Source organism: Cryptomeria japonica, chromosome 7 (genome assembly GCF_030272615.1).
Source record: "Cryptomeria japonica chromosome 7, Sugi_1.0, whole genome shotgun sequence".
In the NCBI taxonomy this organism is placed as follows: domain Eukaryota; kingdom Viridiplantae; phylum Streptophyta; class Pinopsida; order Cupressales; family Cupressaceae; genus Cryptomeria; species Cryptomeria japonica.
This window is the reverse complement of record NC_081411.1, coordinates 789,542,559-789,565,705: the sequence shown is the minus strand read 5'-3', so window position 1 is coordinate 789,565,705 and position 23,147 is coordinate 789,542,559. Positions and strand designations below refer to the sequence as shown.

The 23,147-nt window shown below is 35.8% G+C and overlaps 1 protein-coding gene across 1 annotated transcript; it reads left to right on the top strand.

Moving 5' to 3' along the window:
- Positions 1 to 14,443: 14,443 nt before the first annotated feature.
- LOC131068973 (uncharacterized) lies at positions 14,444 to 22,746 on the top strand. Its single transcript, XM_058004263.2, has 3 exons — positions 14,444 to 14,683; positions 14,779 to 14,852; positions 22,380 to 22,746. The coding sequence occupies exons 1-3, from the start codon at positions 14,444 to 14,446 to the stop codon at positions 22,744 to 22,746; spliced, it is 681 nt and encodes a 226-aa protein (XP_057860246.2).
- Positions 22,747 to 23,147: the final 401 nt, after the last annotated feature.

Here is a 23,147-nt window from a genome sequence, read left to right as displayed (position 1 = left end):
ATCTTCCCAAGATAGCTAATGGATGCTCACATGTAGGAAGGTGACACCTCATAACCCAAAACCTAATTAAACATGCTTTATTAACATAAGCAAGATTTTAAAAGGTGTAGGAAAAACCTAGCAATAAAGGGAAAATAAATAACCCAACTAGGAAATAAAAACCTACACTAACACCCACCCTCAAGTGTAGCTTAGGTGAAGTAAAGATGGGTCTCGATAAGTGAAGTCTGATGAGGTACCCATGTACATAATAATCCCCACCAAAGAGAAGAAGCCCCCCCAAAAAAAGAGAGAATAACCCCCCAAAATGGAGAGAGAAAAGACCCCCCATAGTAGAGAGAGTCAATACTTCAAGTGAAAAGACTAAGAAGCCCCCTAGAAGATGAAGCCTCTTGCACCTTGAGCAAAGCTCACAAATGAACGAACTTGCACTCAGTGAAGGGTTGGTGAAGACATCAGCAACCTACTTGGAAGTCGGACAGTAGCGAAGTTCAATGACATGGCCATGGATGAGCTCCCAAATGTAGTGCATGTGGACCTCAATGTGTTTGGTCCACTAATGGTGGACTAGATTTCATGAGATTTGAATGGCCCTCTGGTTGTCACAAAATATGATTGATGATCATCTGAACTGGATCCCAAACTTACTGAGAATATATTGGATCCAAATAGTCTTAGTGGTGGCATTCACAGCCCCTCAATACTCAACCTCGGTAGAAGATAGAGCAATAGTAGATTGCTTCTTGCTTGACCAACAAATAGGACTTGAACCAAGTGAGAAGTTGTAACTTGAAGTGGACTTGAGATCCTGGGAATCGCCTTCCCAATCTATGTAGCCCACCAAGTCAAGATCAATGCCTACTGCGTAGTGAATCCCAAAATCATGACTAGCACCCTAAATGTAGTGAAGTATCCACTTGGTTGCCTTTCAATGCAGCTCATGGGGCTCCTGTATGAATCGAGAGACCATGCCTACAACATAGGAAATGTCGGGTCCCATATGAGTCATATAAATGAGACTCCCAACAAGTTGTCAATACAAAGTGCCATCAACAAAAGGTGAAGAACATCGAGCCTCAAGTTTGACTCTTGAAAGGAAGGGAGTTGGAACAGGCTTACAATTAGCCATATGAAATCTTGAGAGGAAATCAAAGCATACTTGGACTGTGTGATGGTGATCCCGGAAGAAGATTGAATGATCTCAATCCCAAGAAAATAATGCAACAAGCCCAAGTCAATCATCAAAAACCTATCATGAAGAGCAGTTTTGACTACTCCAATGGAAAATGAGGAACTCCCTATGATCAACAAGTCATCAACATATAAAACCAAAAATAGGAGTGAACCATTATGCTACAAGATGTATACATTGGGATCAAAATGGCACCGAGTGAACCCAACTGTCAGAAGGAAGGAGTCCATCTTGGCATACCAAGCCTAAGGGGCCTGTTTGAGACCATAGAGATACTTTTGATGATGGCACACAAGTGAAGAATCCTAGACAAAACCTTGTGGCTGCTCCATGTAGATTTCCTCATGAAGGTCACTGTGAAGGAAAGCACTCTTAACATCCATCTGGTGCACTTCCCAACGATAGGCTGCAACAATGGAAAGAACAAGTTGGATGGAGTTCATTCGGGCAACTGGCGCAAAAGTCTTAGAGTAGTCAATCCCAGGAACTTGGGAGAATCCTTTGGTGACCAAGCAAGCCTTATACTTATCAACCGACCCATCCACTGCAAACTTTGTTCAATAGATCCACTTACATCGAACAAGTTTTCTTCCCTTAGGAAGAGGAACTAAATCCCAAGTGTTGTTCCTCATCAAGGAACTATACTCCTCCTACATAGCTATATCCCACACAAGAATATCAAAAGCCTCTTTAAAATACTATGGATATAAGGCAGTAGCAATGAAGACGTGTGGAGCATCTTGGAATTGTGAATGAGTTCGTCTGGTTTCTAATGGATCCCCAGCCCAGTCACCTACAAACTACAATATTTGTTGAGCCCAAAATGGACTTGAAGTTGGAGAATCTGGAGAATAATCACCCTTTGAATGATGGATAGGAGAGGAAGGAGGTGAATCCTCTAAATAACTCTTAAAATCAAAAGTGGAGGTAGAAGACTCTTCATCATCAGGAATATGCTCAGGTGAATCTGACTCATCGGAAGATCTATCGTGTATCTCAAGTAAATCTAATGTCAATATGGAAAGAGATGGAGAAGAAGTGATGGAAGATGAGCTCAAAGAACCCTCCTCAAACTGAACACTCCTCTCGATGAATAGCTCCCATGTAGTAGGGTGGAGAAATTGATAACCCTTCACACCATCAGGATAAACTACAAATATGCAAGGTCTACTCTACGGATTCTAGGCCTTATGTTTCTCTACATGAATGTGGGTCCATGCAAGAGAACCAAAAACTATGAAGTGCTTAACTGATGGTTTTTTATTGCTCCAAGCTTCAAAAGGAGTGACTCCTTTCAAGGCTTAGTGAGGAACATAGTTTTGGATATAATAAGAACAATTAATGGCCTCTACCCAATACTATGGTGCAAGAGATCTAGAGTGAATCATTCAATTGGTCATTTTATTCAAGGACCTATTATTTCTTTCTACAACACCATTCTGCTAAGGATTGTATGGAACTGAATGTTGCAAATCAATCCCCTTTGAAGTGCAAAACTTTTCAAAGTGGTGGTTGACATATTCACCACCATTGTCAGTGCACAAAACTTTGATGGCTTTCCCAAATTAATTCTCTACAAAAGTTTGAAGTCCTTTTTATGATCAGACACCTTTGACTTCTTCTTGAGAAAGTATACCCAAGTGTAGCAAGAACAGTCATTAGTGAAAGTTAGAATATATCTAGCCCTGCTAAAAGAAGGATGTTGGAATGGTCCAACCAAGTCATTGTGAACTAACTCCAGTATCTGTGAATCTCTCCATGCCTTCCCTTTGTCTAATTTGTCCTTAGGATGCTTACCAAGAATGCAACCTTGGCATACTCCACCTAAAACAGTGAACCAAAGGCAACCCTATGACCATGCTCTATTGGTTGAGCTATTGCAAGTATGATGTGAGTAGAATAGATGAAGGAGGATTAGGAACAAAGTGAGATAAAAAAAAAATAGAGTCCTGACTAATGATTTTCTTTCCCAACTGCAACTATAGCATTATTGTGCAACTCACGTATCTCCATTGAATCAGAAGTAAACTCAACCCACTTGCCCGAACCTGTATGAGTGATTTGATATACTGACAGTAGATTAGTTGATAATGAGGGAACACAAAGAACATCATGAAATGTGCCCCCCCACATCAATAGACCCTCTCCCACACACTTCAACAAGAGTGTCATCACTCATGAAAATAGAAGGCACAGTACATGACTCCAAACATGCAACTTCATCCTTAAATGAAGCCATGTGGTGTGAAGCATTTGAATCAAGAACCCAAGTGGATTGTTGTGAAGAAACTACAACAAGAGCCTTGCCCTTTCATTTCCCCTTGTTGTTATCATGTGCCTTGTTAGACCCCTCATTAGAATTTTGTTTGATAAACTCAGGAACACTGATATTATTCTTCTCAAGAATGTGTGTCAAGTGATCAATTTGTTTCTTCAAACACTTATGCTCATCATGACCAGGTCTTTTACAATAGCCGCATTGGACCTTCTCTTTCTTAGGCTTGTCACCTTTAGAAGATTGGGCCTCATTAGTTTCTTTTGAAGCAACTGGTTTCAGATCCTTCTTCTCCTTTTTATTCTTTTTTTTCTTATCCTTTTGATTACTACTTTGTCCTTTATATTCTTTTGTGCCTTGGTTGGTTGCAAGGGCATGTGACTTAGAGGATTTTTAGTGCCCATTTGGAATAACTTAGCTTGCTCTTGAGTAAGAGAAATAGAAAAATTGTCCAAAGATGGCATAGTGAACTAAGTGCCAAGTGCACTCTTTGCAGCATAGAAGGTGGAAACAAATACAAAATATTTTGAACTTGGCTTAGAGAGAATACTAAGAATCAATTGTTCATTTAAGAGTGCCCATCTGGATTAACTTAACTTTCTCCTAGATAAGAGAAATAGAAAAATCATCCAAAGATGGCATAGTGAGTTGAGTCCCAAGTGCACTCTTTATAGCATAGAAGGTAGAAACAAATACAAAATATTTTGAACTTGGCTTAGAGAGAATAATAAGAATAAGTTGTTCATCTTTCTTTTCAATTCCACAATCTTTCAATTGCAACCTTAGTGACTTCAATTTGGTGAATAAATCTTATATTGTGTCTAAGTTTCTTGGACTTAAACTAATTAGTTCACTTTCCAACATATGACCCATCATTGAATCTTGTTTGCCAAAGAGAGTTTCTAGCTTTGTCCAAATTTCATTTGGTGTACTTAAATATTCAATATGAAAGAGTAAATCAGTAGAATTAGACCAACACAATGTTCCATAGGCTTCATCACATTTGTTAAATCACTTAAGCTTATCTTCATCTTTAGCAAGTTCGGTCTCATGTCCCATTGTTATCCTATGTAATCCAACTTTCCTTAAATAAATTGGCATGCATGATTTCCACTCAAAGTAGTTGTATGGAGTTAGAATGAGCACAAATGTTTGATCCATGATGAGTAAATGTAGAAAAAGAAGTGCTGAAAAGAAGAGAACACACACAAGACAACCCCCCCCCTTTTTCACTCAATCAAAAAAGCTCCCCCCCCCCCAAAAAAATAAAAATAAAAAAAATGGCACTTTATAAGTTAGTTCATTTAGAATAAAAAAATAGGACCATTAGATGGGAAATGAAAAAATATGCACTTTTGCAAAAGACGACACTCAATTTCGAGCTACCAATCAAAAGCTACAGCTAAAACAAATTCCCATAAAATGGCCTATTTTAATACATCAATATTTTAAACAATAAAATTGCACCATGCCAATAACAAAAATGGCCTTCCAACCACTTGTTGGAATCAAGCTGGAATATAGAATCTAATGGTGTGATTTGTTAGGGGGGATTGACTTCTTGTCAACCCGAGCCTCACTCTTCATCTTTGACAGGTGAAAAGAGGTAAAATAAAACCTTTAGTATTCACGCCTACACACACACACAAAAAAAAAAAAAAAAAAAAAAAGATTTTAGTGCCTTATATCAGCCGAAAATGGTTAATAAACATGACAAAAAGATTCCTAGGTCATAGTAGGGCTATGGGGCAACCAACTGAGGTTACAAACAATAAGAATATACCAAAAAATTGATGAAAAATAATATTGTAAAGATAAAAACGCCCCTCCAGAAAATAATTTTTTGTCGAAGCCTCTGGTGTCCAAATATGGACAATCTTCATATAAAAATGGGGTTTTTTGGGTCTTGTAGACTCAATGATAAAGTCCTTTTGGCACTGAATATGGGCTAGAAACCCTCGATCCACAACTACATCAAACGATCTCCAAATCAAATGAAATGAAAGCCAATCTTGACTTTCTTGAGCTTTAGATAGACACGTTGGAACAACCAGAATTGCTACCAGTATAACCAGAAATGTTGCAATCACCTAGATCTCACAAAAGTTGCATGCAAAATAAAGGGATAAATGGTTCTTGTTAAATTGTTTTTGATTCTCCAAAACATTATGAAATGCAAGAGAAGAGCATACGGGATGAACAAGATCTCACAAAACTCAATCTCTCAATTAGGAATCAAATGAACCCAAAACTCTCAAACTAAGGGCTCTGATACCATGTTAGAAATCTTGAATAAGATATAAAACCCAGGAATCTGTAAGAGAGATCTAAGCTACATAAACTAAAATGCAAAATGGAAGAAAAGTATCAATTTTAAGATATGCAAAAGTCGATGTGATAGAATTGCATTAAGAGCTCAAAGCTTCTACAATAGAATAGCAAAGTAACAACACAATGCATTCAAGAAGATGAAAATACAAGCTAGGTAGCATGCTTATATAGACTAGGGAGAGAGGTGGAGGTGGCAACACTGACCAATGAGGAGCAACCATCTATCAAACTAAAGGTAGAAAAGTATCTTCCCAAGATAGCTAATGGATGCTCACATGTGGGAAGGTGACACCTCAAAATCCACTCCCTAATTAAACATGCTTTATTAACCTACGCAAGATTAAAAAAGGTGTAGGAAAAAACTAGGAATAAAGGAAAAATAAATAACCCAACTAGGAAATAAAAACCTACACTAACACTTCTAACAATTATCAATTTGGTTGCATGTTGTGATAATAGATAATGTGTCATGAAATAACTCCATGAGGTGTGTTGAATTAATGTGCAGTGCTCTATTACGTTATGTGGATTCATTATATGCTAAGTTTTGGTCTACATACTTTGTGTGTGCCAACCTTCATGAGTTCAAATAAAGCACAAAAATTAAATAAAGTTGGTCACAAAGTTATACAACATGATCATTAATGTTGAACAAATGGTACATGATGTACAAGAATGATTTAAATCCTAGGTAGTCTAGGGGAAAACACTCTATTTGAGGACCTGGATGTGTTGTTTACACATATAAGAACAAGTTGTTTAAACAACAACAAAAAAGTTAAAATCTTAGGTAGCTCAGGGAACAACACTCTAGATGAGGAACTAGATGTGTTGCTTGCACGAAAAAAGATAATGTAGAGACAAGAGATTTAGAAAAAGAATAATTAGAACAAACTTATTGATTATATTTTGTGTATTTTGTGCATGACATATTCTCAAGGATATATATATATATATATATATATATATATATATATATATATATATATATATATATATATATATATATATATATATATATATATATATATATATATATGCGCCTGTGTATTACTCTTTTAGGTGTCATATCTAATGTATGTTACATGATGTATATATAATTCATATCTTCATAAATATAAATGTTGTTAAACAATCTGAATTGGTAGAGCTTCCATGTGTTATGTTTCACCTTTTAATAATTAATAATTTGGTAGGAGGGTAAGTGCATCAAGATGTACCAAAAGGTGGTCTTAAGATGCCACTTTCCTTATTGAAATTAGTAAATTCTAAACTTCAATGAGAAATTGAAGATACTTATGCTCAAAATTCGAAGATACAACAAGAACAACAATTTTAGTGCTCTAGATCTACTTTCTAAACTACTAATTTTTTTTTAAATGGTGGAGATTAAGGGTTTCAAAAAGGAGGGCCACACAAAATGGTCATATTTTTATTAGAGAAGCATAACAAAGTGCTTGTTGTGCCCCCCCTAAAATGTTAACTTTTTTAAAAATAAAAATAAAAAATCACTCCAATGAGAAATTAGCTAACACCATGTAGTATATGCCATATTTTTTAGCTAATTTTTTAGTGAATATATTATATTTTACTAATTTTTGAAGTGGACAAATCCTAAAAAATAGAAATTTGAGCTCCTTGCATTTGTTTGAAATGAATTGAAAATCAATTTTTTTTTCAATGTGTAGAACGGAGTCTAGTTTCTAATAATGTGATTTACTTCAAAATTTGATGAACAACTAAAAAATTGTACCCAAAATACCATAGGTTGGTTTTCGACAAAAAACAAACACACTAACAAAAGAAATTAAAGATGAAAACATTAACATAATCAAACATAAAAAAAATTATATGGTTAGATAGCTAAGAGAGAGTTTATGTCATCGGGGTATTTTTAAAATTTGCATTGAAACACATGTGAACCTAATGGAGAGCCCAATAAAAAATGTGTGAATTTTTTTCACCTTTTAAAAAAAACACATATTTGGCATGAAATGGTCATTGAACCCTTTGGGATGGATTCCCAGGAAAATCCAACCCAAAGGATTGGAATTTCCCAATGCAGAACATTTGGCAAGCACCCAATTCGACACTCACCAAATGAAAATTCATTTTCAATTTGTGTGTTTTCATTTAGTTCTTGCCAAACTTGGCGAGCGCCAAATGAAAATGCATTTTCTAACTCCCTGTCATTATCTTCAAGTTAGACTCAGTCTTTGAACAAGAATATATACATGAAATAAGTATATTGAAATGTGACTTATACTTTAAGTTATATTTTCATGTACATATTGGTAGGATATTTGAGAGTGGTTTCAGATATCTAGGAGTTATAATGTAGATTCTAGGTTTCAAAAGGTTATATCAATTTTCAGACAGTCAAATTTCAATAATGACCTTGCTTCTATCAACATTCTCTTGCTCTCTCTATCTCCCCCAAACTCTAGACCTATCTCTCTCACCTCTCCCCCTCTCTTCTCTCTCTCACCTTTCTATCCACTCTCTATATCTCTCCCACCCTCTTACATTGCCTTCCCTCCTTAACCCCATCTCTATCCCTACCTTCCTCCCTCTCTTCTTCTCTCTCTCTCTCTCTTAATATTTCTCTCCCCTCTCACTCCATTTTCTTAATCACTGCCTCTCCCTTCCACCCTCTCTCCCTCTTTATCTATCTACCTCTGCCTCCCTATCTTTTTACCAACCTCTCTCCCCCTTTATCTCTCTCACCTCTATTTCTTCCCCTAGGTCTCTCACCCCACTCTCCCTAGGCTTAAGGTATCTCACCTCTATATCTCTTCCCTCTCTAGTGCTTTCCTTCCCTCTCCACCTCTCTCCCTACCTCCTCACCCCTCTTTTTCTCTTTGTGAACTTCTCTCTATCCCTCACCAATCTACCTCTCCCCTCTCTAGGTCTCTCAAACACTCCCTTTCTAACTCTCCCTCCCTCCCTCCTTAGCCCCCTCTTTCTCTTTGTTCTTCTCTCTCCCTCCCCTCTCTAGGTCATCATCTCTCCCTATAGGATATAGGGTTTAGGGTACAAGGTTCAGGAGACATAGGGTTGATAATAACTCATATTGATACTTTCCTCTCTCTCTCTCTCTCTCTCTCTCTCTCTCTCTCTCTCTCTCTCTCTCTCTCTCTCTCTCTCTCTCTCTCTCTCTCTCTCTCTCTCTCTCTCTCTCTCTCTCTCTCTCTCACACACACACACAGTTTATCCAATTCCTCCCTCTCCACCTCTCTACCTCTCCATCCATGTCCCATTACCCGCATCTCTCTACATCTCCATCCATGTCTCATTACCTGCATCTCTCTATCCCACTTTATCTATCTCACCCCTCTCTCTCCCCATATAAGTTATTTACCTCTCTCTTCCTCTAGGTATCTCACCCATCCCCCTTACCCCTCTCGCTTTATGAACTCTCATATTCTTCTCTCTCTACCCTCACTTCTCTATCTCCTCCTTCCCTCCATGTCTAACTCTCCCTACATACCTTCTTACTCATCTCTCTTTGTTCTTTTGTCTATCCTCTTCTCCTGTCCTCCCCTCTCCAGGTTGTTACGTTTCCCTCCACTTTATATCATAGAGGGTGTAGGATATATAAACTATGTATGGTACGAGTTTTAGGGAATAGGGTGGAGGGAGTGAGATACCTAGGGAAGGAGGAGATGGAGAGGTGAGGGAAAAGAGAGAGAAGAGAATGAGAGAGTTCATAAGGGGAAAGTGGTAAGGGGGGAGGAAAAGAGAGAGGTGGAGATGAAGGGAGAGAAATAGAGGGGACAAATAAAGAGGTGAGATGCCTGGATGGAGAGAGAGTGGGGGTTGAGATAGATAGGGGAGAGAGAAAAACAAAGAGAAATAGAGGTCTAAGGAGGAAGGGAGGGAGAAGTTAACAAGGAGCAAGAGAGAGAGAGAGAGATAGAGAGTTAATAAATGGATAGGGGTAAGGGGGAAGGGAGAAAGACCAAGTATGTAATATCTTCAAATAAATGAGGTTAACATAAATTAATTTTCATCACTCTTTCCATATCTTCAATAGAACAACATTTCATTACTTACAAATGATGATACAATACTAGTATCTAAAGGTGTTAATTTATAGGAAGGTCGAGGTGAGACTGCCACAATGGCATCTCAAAACAATAGGAAAAAAATACCTCTAAAACTATATGTTCAATTTAGTGGCCAACCTATAAACATAGTAAATATAATAAATTATCACATGGCCTCTGCATGCATGCCCAACCCCTAGCCAATCAGGATTCATTAACTTTGAGTGATCCATTACTCTTGATAGCTTCAAAAGATGGCATGCATTGCTTGATGCTCCACTATGAATAACAAAAAATTACATGCACTATAATACAAATCCTAGTGGCCTCATCACCAAAATGGATGCCTAGGTAGAATATTCTACCATTACATGTCTTATCTCTATCACCACTAATTATGCCCACCCCATATGAGCATGATTACAACATATCATAAATAAATAATTATAAAATATTTGTATAGAATGTCTTTAGGAATCCAAGTAAACCTTCCAAAGAATGCGGATATACATAAAAATGACTTAGGATTGCAAGGTAAATATCACCTTATCCTAGCACATGGATCTATCTACTTGTGCATTCTCTTGATCTTGTGTCCACTTTAAATTAATAGTTTGTTTGCATCCTTATTTTTTAAATTCACTTGTAAATCCAGATATCTATAATTTCCTCCCAATATTCCACTTTTATTTCTAATTCTACATCAAATTCTCAAAATAGTATTTAAATCCCTTTACTACTTATTTCTCATTATGCGGACTTCAACTTAATATCTAGATATTTTTTCTTTTATTCAAACATAATATCTTGATGTTTGGTCCTTCATATTTCTTCTTGATTGCTTCGACCACTTCCATATCTTCCCAAATATACCATTAACACCTAATTTGACTCTTGTAGCTACCAATTTGGTATTTCCCATCATTAATCCCAAGGGTGTGGTCCCAAATTGGAAATCAATGGTGGATGATGAAGAGTGCCATGCTACCATAATTGTAGTGGTTGAAATATTAGATTCAAGTAGATCCTACACCATTTCCAAGCTGCCATTTCAATGAATTTTGTAGGATTTTAACTTTTTCCACATATAGTATTATTAAGATTTGGTTCTTAATCAATTTGTTACAAGGATCTAGCAACTAAATAAAATGTTATATATACATGCAGAGCCCAAACTTCTTCATCTTTAGCTTATTATATGTGCTTACTAGAATATATATTATTTAAAAATCAATAGATTACAATATACTTCAAAGCAAGCTTCTCATAGGAGTATCACCCATGGAGATCTGGAGGCAATTCAATAGCTATTAGACTCTTACACTCAGCCTCCATGTCACACACCTAATATATAGGAGTTACAATACATGAAACCGTTAAACTAAATTATGAGCTAAAACCACCCAAGAGTGGTGCCCATCTCATCTACAATAAAAGATGAGCTATAATGTGTCAATACACACACCAATACATGTAACTCCCTTTTACAACTCATTTATGTGTCCAAAATGTTTTTTTATTTTATTTCCTATTAGGAGACCCAACTTTCGAAGCCCATAACTTTTGAATCGAGTGTTGGATTGATGAACCATTTGAAGTGTTGGAAAGCTTGTGATGTGCCCTATTAATATATAACCACTTGCACTAGTTATGAACACTTTTGGGACATTTTCGATCCTCTAAGGCCCTCAAAATTGACTACAAAACTTTTGTTTGCAAATTTAAAAAAAGTGAACTTTAATATCTTCAAATCTAAACATGGTCTTGCAATGAGAATTTATCGGCATGCTTATATAGCCAATTTCAAAGCTTTGGGAAAACATTCTAGACCAATCCTTGCTCAAATGAAAACTTACTAAAAATAGTAACCTTATGTATATGCAAGGTTGAGACACAATTTTCCTAACAATTCATTCAATCTAACCATACCTCAAAACTAGGGTAAACAAGCCATAATATATAGAAATTCATGTGATCAACATATTAACCAAAAACTATATTTAAATATTTGTATATCCATTCTCCAATCTCAATTATAACATATTGATGCACAAATGACCATACAATTAATTTTGTGGATAGAGATAGACCAAATATAAGTCATCCCACTTTAGACAATGGGTAGCTAATAAAAAATCACATAACTTGAAGATCCCAAACTAATGAAACATATAAACTCGTCATCACATTAGTAAGCTACAAATCAAGATATCAAAAAAGATAACTTGACATATATATCTAGAAACTCCCATTGTATAGGTAATGTCAATCTGATAAATAGATCAAGGCATATAAATTATACCTATAGTAATTTACATAGAGGGTGTGGCTAAATCCTTTATTATATTGTGTTTAAGGAACCATGTAATGATATGCATACAAAATTTATCATTACCATTCTCCAAAATAAAACTTCCAAGAGAGAGAACCTACAAATAAAATTATACCCTTCTACCACACTAATATGTACCAAGCTATGTAAAGTAAGATCTTTGCCATTACCAAACTAAAAGGATATCAACATATAACATTCAAATTATGAAGAAAACATGGAAAAAAAGATATAAACCTCTTATATTGAAGGTAGATCAAACAAACCAACCATTCCCATAATAAGTAAAGTATGCCCAAAGAAACAAACATTGCAAAAATATCACCCATCCTCTAATAAAATATTATCCATGGCTCGCTATACACTACAAAAAAAGTCATCTTAGAACTAAAATCTTAAAATAAAGAAGATAGAACAACAAAAGATTCAAATGAACAACTATATCAACTAACAAAAAAATACTTTTTCACTACAATAAACATATCGATGTAATAATGGTGACCAAGAATAAGGCTTGCCAAATAAAATCCACAACAATTTTTTTTACATGATCATCACATATGAAACATCTCAAAGAAGAAATATGTAATCAGTGCTCCAATCTCAAATAACTAAATAAATAGATTCAACCCCATATTGATGACATGCAAAATAGAGATAATAACATTTTCAAGAATCCAACACTAGGGTCAATACTAGACTTTATTTTTCAAACAAACCCACATGAGAGTAACCATAGGTCAATAAGAACCCTTCAAACAACTCTACAAATCTATAATTATTTTCCATCTCAAAAACTCTAAGAGTCTAAACACAATCTTTCCATAGATCTACAAACCACAAATTTTGGTTAACATGTAAAACCTACAAAACCATCTTTATTAATTTGAATCATCTTAAACATCCAAACATTCACATCATCAAATATGTCATTTGAATCAATGAAAATAACTCAGATCTACAAATCCACAACTTTTAGAGTTAGGAAAACTACAAAACGTACCAAGTTGTCTAAGAGCATTCACATCATACAATTACCAACTCTATAGCTCCCAATTTAAAGAAAAAAGAAAATAAAATGGGTTGTCTAGAAGCTTACAAAAATATAGATCATACAAACTCCATAGTGCATAGGCAACTAGTGGCTAATCATCTAGTTCTCTCATGTATCTAAGGGCTAAAATCACAAAGCCAAAATAAGCACTCCATATTATAGTCAAAGTTTTAGGTTCTTTCACATGTGATTGGAAGGCTAAATCACACACCTAATGTGAACACTCTTTCATTTCACATGACCACAAGGAAGAGAAATGTAACCACCATGCAAGAGGAGATTCACATATTGCCAAACAAGAGCTACATGTCACCACTATGCAAGAAGCAAACATGTGACCAACTCCATGAGGAACGCCCATGAGATTTCAATTCCCATCATAGATCTCATTGACACTATCCATCTAATATTTAGATTTCATGCCTTCCATTGTAGTCCATAAGCTTCCAACAACTCTTGCTTACACAAATTTAGACTTGATACCAAATGTTGAGAAAATATGAGAATAGTAATCTCTAACCCAATAATAGTTTGGTTGAGATACAAAGCTTAGACTGCACACTATAAAAATTATGATTGTATACAAATATGAAATTAAGTTACCTTAATACCAAAAGCCATGGAGATATACATCTTCTTTGGCATGCTTCAATTAACCAATTTAACATACTTAATAAAACTAACTTAAATAAACTTAAAAAAATTAAATAAATGAAGATTATATCACCATAAGATAGTAGCAATGGATGACACAAAATAACAACACAAAAACATCTCACAACATAGGATTTATGTGAAGAAACCCTTGCAAGAAAAAAATCCACCAATTAGAGAGGCCAATTATATATTATCTTCAATTATATGAGATTAAAATACATTCATTTCCATCACTCTTTCTACATTTTTTATCCAAAAATACTTCATTACTTGCAAGGTGATCCCACAATAATGGATTACACTTTTTGGCCAAACATAACATTGAAATCAACAATTTCCACCAAATCTTCACTTTCTAACACTTATAGTAGCTAAACCATTAAGAATTTGAAGATAAAAAAACTAATGATTTGTGAGACTTTTTGTGTATATTCTAAATATATATATTTTAAAATAGAAATAAATTGTGCATATTTTTGCATAACTTTTAATAACTTATTTTTTATAGTAATCAACATTTTTCAAAAGTGGAACAAACTTTAGGTCGTCTGTGATGCCGTCTGCGTCTGTCGCCGCTGCTGCCCTTAGGTCGTCTGCTGCTGCGAAGCCGTCTACCCTAAGATCGGTTGGTGTTGCTGTCCAGCCCCCTGTTCGATCCCCTGGCGAGGCTTCTCTGTCTAGTGCTATGATTGGGGGCTCTGCGGGGGTTTCTTCTAAGGATGGTGATACGATGCATCCAGTGCCCTCCGTTGTTGATCAGGCTGCCCGTGGCTTGGGGCCTGTGGCTGTTACTGTGTGCAAACCTTTGGTTTTCAAGGTGTCTGTTGATACCAATAAGGAGATCATCCACACTTCCTCTATGTTTGAATCTCATGGTCTGATTTGCAGGTTTCGGGGTTTTTGGCCAAGCCTTCCTCAGCTACACACTTGGATTTCCCAAAGTTGGGAACTGATCTTAAAAGGTTCAGTTAACATTTTTCCTTCAGCCAAGGGTTTTTTCATTGCTAAATTTGAATATGCAGAGGATAGATCAAAAATCTTATGTATTAATCCTTTCAGCTGGGAGGACAAATTTGTTTTGATGGTTAAACCCTGGTTCTCAGGTTTTAACCCATCTACTGGTTCATTTAATGAGATTCCTATTTGGGTTAGGCTCCCTAACCTTCCCCTTCATCTATGGACGAACTCTTTGCTAGAGGAAGTGGGGGAGGCTTTAGGAAAATTCCTAATGATTGATAAGGATTCTTTCCAAATTTATCATTCTACTTATGCTCGGATTTTGGTTAACATTGATGTTTCTAAAGGGCTTCTAGCTGAGTTGGAGATTGAATCTTCCTTGGGATCTTGGGTCCAACCACTCGACGTTGAGGGTATCCCCTTTAGATGTCGAAAGTGGTTCCAGACTAGACATGTTGTTGCACAGTGTGAAACAGATAAAAAGAAAAAAAGATCTGCTTCTTGGTGGAAGGGTGCCTCCTATGAACACTATTTTGTTAAAAAGAAAAGCTTCTCCCAGGTGGTGGCACAGGTTCCTTAGGCCATTGGTATTGCGCCTCTTGTTGCTACCTCTGTTTCTGGTGTTGCCTTGCTTCAAGAATGTGTGGATGCTTGCGGTGGCATCCCGACTGATCATTTGAAAAATGCTAGATCTTCTTCTTCGATGGATGACCCTCCCGCGTCCCAGATTGCTACTGGATCTTTATCCGATTCTCTGATTTTTGCTGTCCTTGCCTCTCTAGATGTTGGTTTTGTTCCTCCTGATAATGGGAGGTCCTCTATTCTGAACCCATCCTCTTGGCAAAAGGCTACTACTAGGGTTGAGGAGGGATGGATTACTATTAAAGGTAAAAAATCTAAATTGTCCCAGTCCTCTTTTGATATGACCCTTCGATCCCACAAGGGTAGGACAAATTCTTGACCTTCCTAGTTGGGTTGGGGCTGGTGGTTTTTTGTAGCCTGCTGGTTTTTGGTGGGGGTCTTTCTTATGTTGTTCCCCTTCTTTTGATTGGTTGTGTCAAGTCTCTTTTGTGTTCTATTTCTTTGAGTGGACTTTCAAGTTTATCTTTCGGTTCGGGTTGCAGGTCCTTCTAAAACCTATCTTGTATAGGGTTTCCGGTCCCTTAAAAACTTGTTTTTCCTTAATCAAAAACATTTTTCAAAAGTGATGTTTATGATGTCATGCATAACAATTTTTTATAGAAAGAATAAAATTTTAATTTTAAAATAAAGATTTTTCACACTAATATCTATTGTAAAAAAAAAAATTCATAAATTTTTGTTGCATATATTTTTTTAAGTCAAAGTAATTATAATCTGGACAGAGGTGTATGTTGTCATGCATAATTTTTTTTATATGCATTTGAATTAGCATCTTCTATTTGTTGAAATTAGGATATCACTACCTAGGGAAAAGATATCTTTTATAGTTTTTTCTCTATTTTCCTATTTTTCTACATGTGTGAAACAAAGACCTTAATGTTTGATGAAAAACCTACATTCACAATAAATAAAAAATAAATATAATCAAAATTATACTTTTTGGAAAGCTTATAATAAGGACTACATACTTACAAAGCATAACTTCTAAATGAATCCATTTGACCCCCCAAAAGGTGAAGTGCAAGTGGTTTTCATAAGTATTTTGATAAGTGTAGAGGAAACTACATTGCAAGTTTGACTTAAGAGTAGAGGGGTTCCATCTAAGGGGGTTTGATTTAAAAGGATTTAAGCTAACCCTCTTCAACTAATTCCTTCAAATGGGACCTCTCAATGTTGAACACACAAATACACTAAGAAGGGGGGGTTGAATCAGTGTATACAAAAACCACCTTTCAAACTTCACAAGAAATTAAACATATAATGCAGAAGAATGAAAATATCTATAAAACATCACACAACACCATGATGGGAAAAACCACGGTGAGAAAAATGCTGCTTGGAGCTATTGTCCAAATCCAGCTTCACAAATGTTTCAGATAATAACAATGAATTTGAAAGCACCAACCTTCAGGAGACACCAATTCCCAGATTTTATGGACACCAATCCCTTTACAATCACTAAATTTGAAGGCTACAAGCTTGAAGTAATACAATGAATAATTATGAACCTTCAGTAGTTCTGCTCTACTTCTTCACAAAATTGGTTCACTCTCTTTCAGCTCTGCAACTCTCTCTTCTTCTCGGTCCAAATTTCATCAATAACACTTGCACTAACCTTTGTCGACATACATATATTCTACATTCACCTCTATAAGGTCAACCAAATCATAGATCATCACAGATAAAACCAAAAAAAAATTACATCGATTCTTCAAAATACAATCTATACAATTTTCTATGCTATGTTAGAATTGTCCATTTAGTCACCCTGTTCTTATGATCTCCAATTTGTAACCATTAAAAATATATTTAGCTGTTGGCAATTCAAGTTCCCAGAAGCTCTATTAACATGCCAAACTGAACTCTTCAATATCTTTAAACCTAGACCATCGATTTGCTTGATTTGACCAAAAAGATTTGGTTAATGCCACCACTATGGCGGTTCCACATGCCACATCATCAAAAACGTCAACCATTCACTTTTTCTTCTTTATCGCCATATCACAAAGGGCCCAATGGTCAACATGGTCAAACATGAGAAACTGCGTTAACTTCCCTTTTCATCACTATATTGCAAAGGCTTGGTCAATGTTGTGTGTTGATCAGTGAAATAGCGAAAACCCCTTTCTCTTCTCCCCACAAACTTATTTATCGCTATATTGCAGATGATCTAATTGTGGTGGGGTCCATATTTGCGAAATAGCGATATCACTTACTTTATCACGGTATCGCACATTGGATGGGGACCACTTAATCCCTTCTTGCAAAAGAGCGAAAAAACCTTTGACTTCACTCTGCATAACACTTCATTGCTATATCACAAGTGACTTGGTCATTGTGGAGTCCACACTTGTGAAATGACAAAATCGTAGTTTCACAATGACATTCTTTTCTCTGTGTTGAATACTTGCAAAATGGCCCTTGTCACAGTTTCACAACAATGTTCTTTTCTCTATGCTGACTTTTGTGAAACTGTGGAAAGACCTTCTTCTCTCTCTGTCAAGTGGATGTTGACCTTCTTCTCTCTTTGTCAAGTGGATGTTGACATCAATGACAATCCAATGCCAACAGTCAAGGCTTAAATCATTATATTTTCTAAAAAATATGTGATTTTAAGAAAAAAATAGGATGTCCCAAGTTTGTAACAACGATACAATACTACTATCTAATTTAGGGGTCAATTCATGGGAAAGATGAGGTGAGAATACCATAGTGGTATCTCAAAATAATATGCAAAAAATACCTCCAAATCCATACACCCCATTTAGTGGTCTGTATATAAACATAGTAAAAAATAATAAATTATCACATGGCCTTCACATGGAGCCCAACCTATAGCCAATCAGAATTGATCAATACTCCATTACTCTCGATAGCTTCAAAAGATGGCATGCACTACCCAATGCCCCACTGTGTATAACATGCAAGTAACATGCAATTACATGCACTGAAATACAAATATAAGTGGCCCAATCACCAAAATGGATGCCCAGGTATAATATTCTATCATTATGTCTTATCCTTGAAACTACAAACTGTGTCCACTCCATATGAGTGTGATTACAACATATAATAAACAAATTATAAAATATTTATCCAACATGTCTTTAGGAATCCAAGTAAATCTTCTAAGGAACACAGAGATACAAGAAAATGATTAGGATTGCAAGGTAAATGCCACCTTATCCTAACATAAGGATCTATATATTTTTCCATCCACTTGATCCCTTGTCCACTTTTGATAGTTTCTTTGCATCCCTATTTGTATAATTCACCTCTACATTCAAAAATCTAGACCTTCCTCCCAAATTTCTACTTTTTCTATCCACTTATACATCAAATTCTTGTAAAATTATTTAAATCCTTTTGCTACTTATTTCTTTTTATGCAGTCTTCAACCTAACTTCTAGATATCCTTCCTTATATTCAAACATATTATCTTTATGCCTAGTCCCACACCTTTTTCTAGCATCTACTATGCATTTCATCTATTTCTTTCACTAGTTATGTGGATTTTTAAAGTGTATAGATAGACTTCCATTCTCCCATCCAATTTTGACCTCTAGTTTTCACTTGAAACCCTACATATCAATTTCTCAACTCTAATTCCTCATTGTACTTTCATATTTCTTCTAGATTACTACAACCACTCCCAATTCTTCCCAAATGTACCATTAATGCCTAATTTGACTCTTGTAGCTACCAATTTGGTTTTTCCCACCCAAAAACATTATTCATCCCAAGGGTGTGGTTCCAAGTTGAAAATCAATGGCGGATGATGAAGGATGTCATACTACCATAATTTTAGTGGTTGAAATTTTAGATGCAAGTAGATCCTACACCATTTCCAAGATGTCATTTAAGTGAATTTTGTTGAATTTCAACTTTCTCCACACATAGTATTATTGAGATTTGGTTCTTAGTCAATTTCTTGCAAGGATTTAGCAATTGAATAAAATAATATATATTATTTATTTACCTAAATAACAATCAATTATTTCTTCATTTTTATGTAGCTACAATTCCAAATAACTTTAAGGGTTCCAAATATTGCACTTCTAGTCAGCATTAGAGAAATTAATTTTACAAATCATTGAGAGGTAGCTAATGTGTATAAGATGTTTGTAACTAAATGTCTCCTTGGCCAAATTTGTATATCTTCAAGTGAATTAATGAGTGAGGAAGTGTGACAAGTTTTTCTTAGCTTAGGTTTTTCTCTTACCATATTTGTTGGTATGAATATAATAGATATTAGATGAATTTTATAGTGTTCTATATAATTATTTGTAATGGTATTTTAAATATTGCATAGGGATTGTTAGAGTTTAGAGAGGGATTATTAAGGATGTACAATTGTTGATAGTATCTCTTTTGTCAATTCTATGTGTAGTGTCTTTTGGGAACTATGAATTTGTAATCCAATATAAGGCATTGGTCCTAAAAGTGTTTGATGCTCAATTCTCTCAAATAAATATCATCTTTAGTTAGTAGTTTAGGAGTAAGAATTAGATTATATGTTTTTCATGATTCAATATTAATCCCAAGGAAACATCTCTAGTTGGCTTTAAATGTTTTTATACTTAGAGAATCATGTCTTGCATGTCTTTGTCAACTTAATAGAGGTTTTATATGTAGTATGATAATCCTTAATCTAGTGACAACATTTGGTACCTAGATTATATTGGATACTGTTACAAGTGTTTCATTTTTTTACTTTTAGTTGTGAAAATATCTTGTTAAATATTACCTCTAGGAACACCCTCCTAGGTTTAGTTGAGCTCAAAGTAAAGGAAATATTATCCAATATTAACAATTGGCCTATAATCACTCACTCATTGTTAGAGAGGGTACATTTTCCTTCAAGAATGATATATCCCTTTCCTTAAAGTGGATTGATCCCTCTAGAAGTTTGAGTAATGTTTTTAGGACCAAACACTTGTCTCAGGCATCAACATATTGAAGACAGAAATTAGGAACCCACAAATGGTCACCATAAGCCATGAGAGGATACCACTACCATTATAATGGCACCTAAATCCCCACAACAAATTTCAAGGCCCAATTCCCGTGATGAATCAACGTGTTAACATTGAAAGATCCTCTTACATTGTCATCATCTATCATAACCAGCTCACTAGAAGTTGTATGCTCCCCTATCACCATTAAAAGATGTCTTACAATGCATTATAATATTCATCATAAATTTGGTCAATAGCTCAATGTAGCTCCCTTATAATCATGCTCTTATGAGTCATATAATCTATCATAATAATTCATATTTTACAATGTCATAAGATGCTCTTACACATCATGATGGCATTGGATGCTCATATAATATCTTAAAATATACTACCAAGTATTGACATCTGGCCAAAACAACAACTCAAAGTGAGACACACTCTAATAATAAATAAATATAAAACAAAAGGATATGAGATTGAGACACCTTTCCCAGCATGGCACAATCATAAAGTCAATCATTTTCTAGTGGATGGCCTAAGAGACCATGTACCCTACTGATTTGATAATCAATTAAAGATATTTCTAAATATTATGAAGTGGAAATATAAAAAATAAATTTTATGAAGTTGAAATCATGATTATGGACTATACAAGATCATTTTTGTGGCCAAATGTCCATGAATATTAATTGAACTTGTAGATCCAATTTCTCATAGAGTTGTTTGAATTTTTGAATCTTGAGGCAAATTATAGGCCAATATTTTCTATTTATGATCTCTTGACACCCATAATTTACTGTCCTATTAGAATTATTCTTCTTTCTCAAGCTTAGAGCTAAGTACTTTTGTTTGTCACATTTACTTCTACCTTTTTTAATGAGAATAATATGATTACATAGATACCAACATCTTTGCCTTTACACAACAAATCACAAGTTATGAGGGAGTATAAATCTAAACCAAATTTCATCTTTAAAAATAAATTTTCTATATGCAAGGTGATATAGTTTGTCAAACTTACATTGGGATTGAACCTAGCCTATACATCTCTGAATAATTTGAATCTTAATGGATGGCATAATGATGATGGTGTAATTATTTATTCATCTTGGATATAATTACACTTTACTTAAGTTTACTTAAGATAATGCATATCATAGTAGTTTGGGTATGAGACACTTGGGTGTTTGTGCACATTGGGATAGTATGTGTAGGAGAATTTCCACCTTTTGTGGTCTTGTTGTTATATTCCACCTTCGGTGGGTGATCCACCTCATGTGGAATATTTTATTGTTTCTCCTACCTACCACACCTATTTCCTACCTGCCCTTGTTTTACTTATTGAGCCACATGTCATGTTTGTTTGCTCACATATCCATATAGCCTTGCCTATATATGTAGGCTCATCTACATTGTATGTAACAACAACTATTCAACAACTATTGATTTTTTGATCATTCATCTATTGATGAGAATATAGTTTATTCTTGTCCTATATTTTGTACTTTTCATTGAGCTCTTGATCTTGGCAAAATCTCACATGGTATCAAAGCCATTAGAGCATCATTGATTCGTCCTTGAGAGGCATTATTGCGATGTCAAGAGGCAAATATGAGGAGGAGCATCTTTTGGAGGCGTTCTAGACCAGATCCAACCTCGCCATTGCGTCCGGGTGGCCGTTTCCATGACTTTTGACTATAAATTCGCCTATATTGGGTGAAAGTCAAATTTCGGGCGTGGAGAAAACATTTGCCCAATTTGGGTGGTACGGTACGGATTTTTGAAAGTTTTTAAAAAAATAATTTCTTTTTTCTCCAAAAAAAAAAATTTCAATACACAGAAATTTTTATATTGAAAAAAATAAAAAAATATATATTATATTTTTGGGGGTCCGTAGACCCCCTTGTGCCTTGACACCGTACTCTGTAGCTGCACGTACTCCCCCACACAATCTCTGGTAGCCACCTGCAAAGTCACTATCGTGTACCCTGTCGGCTCCGTCAACTCCTCCGGTCCGACCCGTGTTTTGTTTCGCCAACGTTCTGCTCCGGCCGCGGCCCTGCTGCGTTCACCGTCGGTGACCCGAACTCCGTCATTGGCGGCCCATACTCCTACCATCGGCAGCCCTCCCAGCGCCGCTACCACTCACCTCTGGTCGACCTCCTTCCCGTCAGGGGACCTCTACACCACCCGACCTCCTGCCACGCGGCCCTCGGCTGCCGACACCTCATCGCCACGTGGAAACCCGTCATCAACCACATCGGCAGTACCGTATGTCACATTAGAGCCCAGTTAGCACCCACTCAACTGAAACATCAACAACCACATCATCTTTGTACACTACCACATCGGATTTCGTACTGGCACATCATGTGTACGGACGAAACACATTCTGCCACGTGTCAATCCATACAATATGGACGCCCAATCAACAGAGGAGGTGAAGTTTTCACAATGGGCATACGATCATCAAATTTAACCTTGTGTTTTTCTGACGTCATCATTTTTTTGAAAAATTGGCAAGCCCCCTCCATTGAGCTTTTTGATTTTGCAGTTCAACTTTGGAAGGCCATATCTTGCTCATTTTTGCTCCTTTTTAGGTGCAATTTTTTTTGAAATGGGCTAATTTTTCATGTACTTTCTCATGGTGGAATTATTTTCTGATTTTGATGGATAGAGTTTTCATAAATCTCATTT

Bases quoted from the DNA above. Each gene is read 5' to 3' on its own strand.
- LOC131068973 (XM_058004263.2), top strand. From the start codon at position 14,444: ATGCCGTCTGCGTCTGTCGCCGCTGCTGCCCTTAGGTCGTCTGCTGCT. The intron at 14,684-14,778 runs GTGTGCAAACCT...TCTGATTTGCAG, and splicing joins TGGGGCCTGTGGCTGTTACT to GTTTCGGGGTTTTTGGCCAA. The intron at 14,853-22,379 runs GTTCAGTTAACA...CGTACTCTGTAG, and splicing joins TTGGGAACTGATCTTAAAAG to CTGCACGTACTCCCCCACAC.